This window comes from Apium graveolens, chromosome 6 (assembly GCF_009905375.1).
Source record: "Apium graveolens cultivar Ventura chromosome 6, ASM990537v1, whole genome shotgun sequence".
Taxonomy (NCBI): domain Eukaryota; kingdom Viridiplantae; phylum Streptophyta; class Magnoliopsida; order Apiales; family Apiaceae; genus Apium; species Apium graveolens.
Genome location: NC_133652.1, coordinates 220,507,635 through 220,517,136, shown reverse-complemented (window position 1 = coordinate 220,517,136; position 9,502 = coordinate 220,507,635). Strand labels below are relative to the sequence as shown.

General features: G+C 36.2%; 1 protein-coding gene across 1 annotated transcript; it reads left to right on the top strand.

Moving 5' to 3' along the window:
- The first annotated feature begins 761 nt into the window (after positions 1–761).
- Positions 762–4,851, top strand: LOC141664040 (uncharacterized). The gene is made up of 3 exons (XM_074469900.1): positions 762–2,098; positions 2,659–3,329; positions 3,550–4,851. The coding sequence occupies exons 1-3, from the start codon at positions 984–986 to the stop codon at positions 4,566–4,568; spliced, it is 2,805 nt and encodes a 934-aa protein (XP_074326001.1). The 5' UTR covers positions 762–983; the 3' UTR covers positions 4,569–4,851.
- Positions 4,852–9,502: the final 4,651 nt, after the last annotated feature.

Here is a 9,502-nt window from a genome sequence, read left to right as displayed (position 1 = left end):
AAAGAGTTACAAAATTAATATGAAAGGGAGAGAACATTAAAAATAATTTTTTTTGAATACGTGAAAAAATTGGCACCCCTTTGACTATTATAAGTATCTATTCTAATTTAACAAATACCAGGTGTTCTTGTAGATTGATGTTTGTTTACTTTTGTTCCTTTTTTACTTATGATTTAACTACACACACTAATTTTAGGAGTTGAACTCTTCTTAATCGAGGAATCAATTGTAGGAGTCCAATTGTTAATGAAGGACAACAGAACACTGATCAACTCTTCGTTGGGTACGTTTGCTCTTCTTATGTTTCTGTATTGGAGTAAAAATATACTAACAATGTCGAAGTTGTTTTCTTGTTCTGGACAGTATGAATAAGATTGAATATAAAATTTTTTACCATGAAGAACTATAGGTAGATGCTCTTGACTTTAAAAAAAAACTACAGCTGCCTTTGGCAAGAAGGGGGGGATCCTAAGATTGTAGTTGCAAGAAACAAAGCAAGTGACTAAAACGCAAGGGCAGCCTTTTATTAAGGCTATAAAAGTGGCTTTTCATTTACAAATTTTTGAGTGGGATTTGTATGACAAGTAACGCGTTCCTCCATTACATTAAACAATTTTTTATAATATAATCTTGTGTAGTTAATCCCATGTGACCCATTCCCGCATTTTCTGATGCCTAACTTCATTTTGACTTTATTTATTTTCTTTTTTCATTCATTCATTCATTCATTCATTCATATTCTAGCTAGTCAAATACTACCCTACTATATGCTATATATACATATCTCTTGTTCTTCAAGCTGCAACACAAACCCAGAACTTGTCATTTCTCTCCTCTCCACACCACACCACCTTTAACCCGAATTTACCACCTTCAACTTTGCTTGCATAACTCAAACATACAACTTTTTCAACTGTGCCATTTTGTACATGTTACAGAGTCTCTCTCTTTTTTGATACATAGGTAGAAATTTGATTTTGTAGATGGGATTTTTTGCGAGAAATCCCAATAACAAAAGCGGGGAGTACTTGGAAGGAATGCTTAATGATTATGTTGGCGGAAAGGCCAAAGTACGACCACAAAAGATTAGCTCTGCTAGGCTTGTCACGCTACTAACATGCTTTCAATTTGCATTTGCAGTTTATGCAACTTTCCTTGTGTATTACATGAGCCCTTCTATTGATTTAGGGACTAAGCCTGATTTTACCTGGGCTACCAGGTTCACTCAAAAATGGAAAAATCATTTCATAGTACAGCCATATGTTGTGAGTCGATATCAAGAGTCGTCTAGTTCTTTGATCCAGTCAGAAATATTAGCACCAGTCACTCCTGCTGAAGTTTGTGAGAATGAGAAGATTGATTTTGTGCAGAAGAAGTCCAATGATGCTTTGATGATTCAATTGAAAACGGGACTTTACCAACAACTACTCAATTATCAAAGCAAGGCTCATGGCACAGAGACATTAGCTGAGCTAATGGCAATGAAATCTAGGTATGATTTGAAAGCTCCAAACATTCCAAAAGTAACTGTCATTTTGAACCATTTCAAGAGGAAAACTCTGTGTGCGCAGCTTGAATCTTTGCTTCATCAAACACTTCCATTTCACCATGTTTGGGTACTTTCATTTGCAAGTCCTAATGAAGTATCCTTGCGAAGAATAGTGGAGAGCTACAATGACTCAAGAATTAGCTTTATTAGTTCAAGCTATGATTTTAAGTATTATGGAAGATTTCAAATGGCTCTGCAAACACAAGGAGATCTTGTGTATATTCTTGATGATGACATGATTCCGGGTAGGAAAATGTTGCAGATATTGTCACATGTTGCAGGGACCGACAAGTATAAGAATTCAGTTTTGGGAAGCATCGGAAGGATATTGCCATTTAGGCAAAAGGACTTCACCTTTCCAAGTTACCGGAAATTTAGATCAAAAGAGGCAGGCCTTTATTTGCCTGATCCAGCATATGATATTACAGTTGATAAGATTGTGCAGGTTGATTTTCTTTCTAGCTCTTGGTTCTTGTCAGCGGACCTCATCAAGACCCTATTTATCGAGAAACCTATGACATTCATGACTGGTGAAGATCTTCACCTAAGGTATGTCAATGGGCACTTCAGCTTCTTACACTTTAGTTTTAACACTATTAGTTAGTTTATAAGTTGTTGATTTTTTAATCCAAGATATCATTTACCAATAGTATCATGATTATTTTTGTACTTGAGAGTTTTAGAAGGTTCATTTAATGAAATCTGAATGATGCAGCCAGAAACAAGATTGCACTAGACCTTCTGGGATAGATCCCAATCTTTTGAACTGGTCACTATTCTGTTTACAAATAATTAATAAGTTTAAGGTATATTATAGAATAAAAATATAATTCTAACAATCCAATATATCCAATGGTATAGATCCGTTTGCATATGAGTGAACATGCCAGCATGTATATATACAAGTTGAGTTGAATTATTATTAATTCTTGAGAGACCTTTGGATAGAAAAATCTTCTTTAACTTTAAATATTAATATTGTGATCGATCAGCCAATGTATTCTGTCATGTACCAGCCAAGGCATTTTAAAGTATTCTTCAGTTAATAATCTACTCTTAACATGGTTCTGTGTACTGATTAAGGTAAGTTTAACTATTAAATGTTGCAGTTACCAGCTTCAGAAGTACAGAAATGCAGGGTCATTTGTCTTACCGGTGAATTCGAAGGATAAGGAGACTTGGGGTGACAGTGAACATAGACTTGCTTATGTATCCGAAACCACTGTTATTTTCAAAGACATTGTGCAGGTCAGGGATGATCAATGGTGGAAAGCCCTCTCCACAGGGTACATAACACAATGGGCTGCGATGTACCCTCAAAAGATTGATGCACTTTTTTATGCACACACTGTTGAGGAAGTAAAAGTTCTTGCGCCACTACTTGAAAAGTTCAGAAGCACTGTTGCCAAAAAAGCATATATAGCTGTTTCCGGAGGAAATTTCTGTCCTTGTACACAAGCTGCATCTGCTCTGAACTGGCCACAAGTCGTATGCAGAGAAAGAAGATTCAAGATTTTTGATTTACAAGTTGGGGCTATTTCCGGAATATCAAACTCAGAGGTGCCTGTGGTACAAGCAGTCTATGCTAGCATGAAAGGGTTGATCAAAATGCACAACCCAAGTGTCTTGATCACGGTCAATGATATTGATCCTAATGTTATGAAAGCATTAAAGATGGCAACAGAGACTAATACAAACGGTTCTGTTTTGATTTTGTTACCGAGGTCCTCGGTGTCTAAGGTCCTTTGGATGGCTGATTTGCGCGCTACAGCTTTACCAAGTAAGATTATGTTTCTCACATCCCTCAAGCATTTTGTCCATATATTATTTTCGGAAATATACTAACAACTTCAGAGACTTATAAGACTGGAGTAAGTGTTCAGTTTAATTGTTTATGTACCTGAAATTTGACTTACACTGTCTGATAAGCACAATAATCTGCATTATGTAATGAATTTTATTGAAATCTAATAATAAATTGATTTGTCTTTGTTGTGCAGATTGGAACCGTATGAGGATCTCTGTAAATATAATTACACAGAATCGTGTTCAATCACTAACAAGGCTACTCAATTCACTAAGCAATGCTTACTATCTCGGTGATGAGGTCCCAATTAGCTTCAACATGGACAGCAAAGTAGATGAGGCAACTTTAAAACATGTGAAATCTTTTAATTGGACACATGGTCCGAAAACTATAAGAAGAAGAATCATCAAAGGAGGGCTAATCCGAGCAGTAAGTGAGAGCTGGTACCCCTCTTCAGACGATGACTATGGTCTCCTACTTGAAGATGATATCGAAGTCTCTCCATATTATTACTTATGGATCAAGTATGCACTTCTAGCCTACCATTATGACCCTCAAATATCTCTTCCAGAGCTCTCATCCATCTCTCTTTACACTCCTCGTTTGGTTGAAGTGGTTAAAGAAAGGCCCAAATGGAACGGAACTGAGTTCTTTAAGAACATCCATCCAAACACACCATATCTCCACCAATTACCTTGCAGTTGGGGTGCAGTTTTCTTTCCAAAACAATGGAGAGAATTCTATGTGTACATGAACATGAGATTTACGGAGGACGCCAAGCAAAATCCAGTACAAATTCCCAAGTCAAGAACAAATGGTTGGCAAGCTTCATGGAAAAAGTTTCTGATTGACATGATGTACTTGAGAGGGTACGTAACTCTATATCCAAACTTTCCAAACCAAGCAAGTTTTTCAACCAACCATATGGAGCCGGGAGCACATATTAGTGCAAAAGACAATGTAGTTAAGCATGACAAGAGCGATTTTGAGGTGCCATTGCTAAAAGAAGACTTCAGAAACTTTTTGCCAAATGGTAAGATGCCGCCAGCTTCGAAGCTGCCATCACTAAATCTGTTCAACCAAGCAGTTTCGCTCAAGGGACTAAAGGCTGCAGGGGCAAAACTGAGACAAGATGTCATCGGGTGCAATGCCACAGAAATAGTCCATGTTGATCATGATACAGGCCTTCCTTCACATTGTGCTAAATTCTAGTAGTTATTTAGTAACTACCATTCTTTATGTTTATTTTTCCAGAAATTGGTTCATTTATCATCTAATCTCCTACACAAACATAAATTTATGGATACTCTACTTAGAGGGTGGAGGAAAGAGTTGCAGACCACAAAGGTGTGTACTGCATGGATGCTCCTCAACTCCTACTATCATGTTGTAACACAAAAGGGACTTATGATTCTCGATTATTATTTCATTCTGGTTTCAATGCAGTCAATACAAGATCTTTACATGTACTTGTACAATTCACTCATAATACAAATTCTTTTTGGGCTAAAATTATTGAACACCCTGCTAATTACCAAAATGTCGATGGGCCACAGTAGCAAAATTTGGATAAATATATGTTTTAAGATTTTTCTGTAGAAAAATATTTAGATCTTAGTAATTATTATTGTGATAAGTAATAAGAATTTTTCCAAGTATTGTGAAAGAACTTTAGCTTTTAAATACACTTGTATTAATTTTGTTGGTCAGAGTTGCCTTGATGTAGAAATTAGGAAGTATAATAATTTCTATAGTTTCAATAATTTCTATTATCACTAGTTTTTTTTTATTTACAGGAAAGCAAACATGCTATATTGGCTTGCGAAAAGAGAAATTGCTACTCTTGCTGTTTTGTGGTTGTCAAAAAATTTCGAAAAATTCGATAATCGTCTGAAAAATTGAGATCTGTATCCAAGAAAAAACGGATATAATCCGTATATGAAATAAAGCTGATATTATCTGTATTCATATCCGAATCTGAAACTAAAGATATATATGATATTCAAATTATATAAATATATAATTATATATAACTTAAAAATTAATCTATTAGTTTACAGCGTGTGTGTATATTGATAGGGTAAGAGCACCCCGGCTAGTACCTAACCCAACTCTAGGGTGACACAAGCTCAGTTGGAGAGCCAAGACTCCTCAGACCCGGAACAAGCAAATGAAGAAAGCCAGGCTCAGGTTGATAGCCGGGCCAGACCCTACTCAGGAGCAGGATCACCTCTCAGTTAGAGTCCAACCCAGCCTTCAGTAGAGATGGGCTCGAAGGGGGTTCCACAAAAATAAGCATACCTCATAGCCCCCTAGAAAGGGCACGTGCTCACGTGACAAGGACAGCTATCAACAACCAACAACTGAGACAAGCATGACATGCGTCATCACACCTTTGGTGCATCCTAAAAGTGGTCCTTACCTGGACATGTGTATGAAATCCATCTGAGTCAGGCGTCCTCCGCCTCCAACAACGAACGGCCCTGATCTAAAAGCATCAACCCATAAACCCTACCTTTGGACTATAAATACTCCAAGGCGAAAGGGTTTAAGGGTTACGCTCTCTTACACACAAATATACACACACAACCACCTTCCGTTCCTATCCATCTATCTTCGTATTTCCCAAAACGAGTTCTTACTCTCACACCGGAGGCGCTGCGGGGCTCAAACCCCCCTCCAGTGTTGTTTTGCAGACACCCCATAGCAGCTAAACCACCACCGCTATGAGGGTCCAGGCGCGGCATCGGAAGGAGCAGCCCTGCACACCGGAGTTATCATTTGGTGCTATAATGAGGGGCTCTCCATTCTTGGGTCACGGTGCTCCTGCATTCACCTTCATCGGCAAACTCTTAAAAGAGTCCATTTCTTTAGCATGTAAGAACACAAAGCAACCTAGCTCTCTCATAACTATGAATGCTATTATTTAAGCCATGTTTGTGTGTGCTTGTCATTTTAGGCGACATTTGTGTGAGCCCAGTTTCCTTTATTTTTAAGCCACATTGCTCTGATACCAACCTGTAACGCCCCCAAATCCGGGGTTAGAGGATTGGGTTGTCACTATAAAACTTCAATCCAAATTAACCTGTTTAATCAATAAATAAATGCAAGCGGAAGATATTTATCATAAATGACCCCAAACTAATCCAAGATCTTTTAAGGTTACAGTTCTGGAAACAAGAATTCCAAATTCCACAAATAATTTTTCTCTTTCTTTTACTTTTAAAACTCTTTTCAACAAATACCAACTCAAAACTAAACCCACTAGTATAACTTCGAAATGAAGTATACTAGGCCCAAATAAAATATACAACTATAATATGATATAATATAAACAACTTTAAACAAAAGAACTTACACTAATTCGCAAACCCTGGATCAATCAACTTCCAAAAGCTTCCTCTTTGCTTCCTCGATTTACGCAGCTAAACAGCGCAAGCTAATCCTCACTGGAGGTTAAATTTGAAAACATGCAAGTATGAGCAGAAGAAATGCTCAGCAAGTTCATTGTAATATATATAGGGTCGTTTTGATATAAAACCGACATCTGCGTCAGCGCAGAACATTTAAAATCATAATTGCTGAATCATAAAATTATTAGTGGAGGAATCCCAGATTTGATTCCTTAATTATATTCAAAACCATTTTGATATTTTTGAGCGAAATGCTTCAGCAATACTTTAAATCTTGACGAGAATAAAACTCGTAAAACAGTGTTTACGAAAATATCGTAAACAACAATAACATGAAACAATGATTATGGATTGAATCATAAACTTTACTCAAAACCGAACTCTTGAAATTAATACTTATTTTGCTGTCATATCAAATTAGATATCAATACGAACTTTGATGCGCACAACACCCATACTGAAGTCAACATCAATCATCTATACTAATGCCACCTTTGATATTTAACAACAACGTAAGTATCAGCATAAATCAGAATCTGAATCAAAACTGCATTTCACCATTATTCCAAAACAGAAACAGTTGATAAATCATTTATTCTATGAATATCAAAAATAATATTATAATTTAGATTAGGATCATCCTCCGACGGACGTACTATCACATGCTGATCAGCTCGTGTGATAGCACAAGGTCATGATTCATAGAAACGTGACCCCAAAACACGAGTACTCAAACAAAAAGGCAATATACCTGCTTGTGGCAAAAGTTGTGTCATAATATTTCATATGGCACTTAGAAATAGCCCTCCGCTGGACCGTCCGTCCCGGTCACTTACGCAATTATGATCCAATCTTAAAACCTTTTATTGAAATGGGGTCATAATAATCAACACCCGAAATAATTTTATTCCCCCAAGCAGGGAATATTCGCAACCAAATCACTTTTCTCAAAATCCAAAATATTTATAAATCCGATAATTGGATAAGTAAAATCACTTGACTATTCTGAACATAGAATAGCAGAGGGTACTTGCGTAAACAGAATCATTTAATTCAGCGATATGTAAAAAATTTATCGATTCTAAACTGAGATAGGGAAAGCAATACTTGCATGATATGATTCAAAATAAATATCATTTGAACAATAAGTGATGATAGAAATACTTGCCTTTGGCAGTTAGTCATACTCGTAACATTGCATCTATTCTGACATTCTGTCTCAAGACATCACCGTCTTTATTTTCAACACTTTACTGATATGCTGCTCCTATGATTGCTAGAAGCCAGCTACCCAATACCATTCCATCTTATTCTTTATCCAACGTCTTGTCCTGATCAACTCGAATGATCCGCATCTATAATTAAAAGATACAACTTTAATCGCCTAAACGATAATAACTCGACGAACTGCGCGTCAAAATCCTATCGTCTACCCATACGATAGCCCGCACATAAAGAAAGCAGTCAAATATAAGACTCTTGACCCACATATGTACATAATTCATATAGCACGTAAGCACATAATCCATGTATCACATAATTCATATCACATACGCCTCGGTTCGTCAAAACATTTGACTTGGCACTTTTAGAATCGAAATCGGGTAAAAATATGGTTTATTGATCAATAATCGACTCAGAATGATTCGTAAAACAAGCGACCTTTTGAAACAAAAGAATTCGGGTCTCGAAAGTATTTTTATTGAAAGCGGAATATTTTTCTGAGTCTGTACGCGTTCATTTCGTATTAAAAGGACGAACGATTTATTTTCTACGAATAAAATAAGAATAAATTATTTAATAATATTTATCGGGCTTTAAAATATTATTAAAGCTCGAAACTATTTTTCGGAAGTTTTAAATCATAAGAAATAATTAACTCTAATTAAATAATCAATTAAAATTCATTAACTAAATAATTTGGATTTATTTTCGAATAATAATAAAAATAATAATCTTCAGAACTAAAAAAATAATATTTTCTTGGAAATCTGACAGCACCTCCTCTATTTCTCGGACTGCCAGTCGATATCATATCGACACAACCAACAACAATCAACACAATAATTTATATTTATGCCTATAAACACTCCAAAAATGAATAACACGGCCACCTGAACCAAAATTCGGACCAAAAGTGACTTCTCCAACAATTTCTAAAAATTATAAAATAAATATATAAACACTAACATGCCATAATATACACAAGTACGAAGGCGGAATTTCGGAATCGTTACCCAAAATAAATTCTGGTCACCCCGAAGAGAATATCTGATGTCCGGAAAATATCTCCAGAAAAATCCGAAATTAATAGTCATAGAAATATACACGCTGAGATGCCATGTGGAGTACTCACCACCGTCATACTCCTTTTTAATGTCCCGAAAATAAATTAAAACGGAAATATAACGAAAATATGTCCCACAAATTTTCTTCTCAAAACCTTGCAATATATATACCTATGTGTAGGTATCGAAGCGCTGATCGTTTATATATATACCAATTGAAATTTGAACGAACGGTTGAGAAGATATGAATTTTTGAAAATTAAAAGTATATAAACAGGGAGAGAGACGGAGAGACAGACGGGGGAGAAACTGTTTTGGTAAAAAGGAAAGGGGGGGTTTGTTTTGTTAACGCGAGATAAGGAAGGGGGAGGGGCGGCACGTGGCAGGGGCTGGGGCTTTACACGTTTTTTTTTTGTTTTTTTTTTATTTTTTTTATCCACTGCAC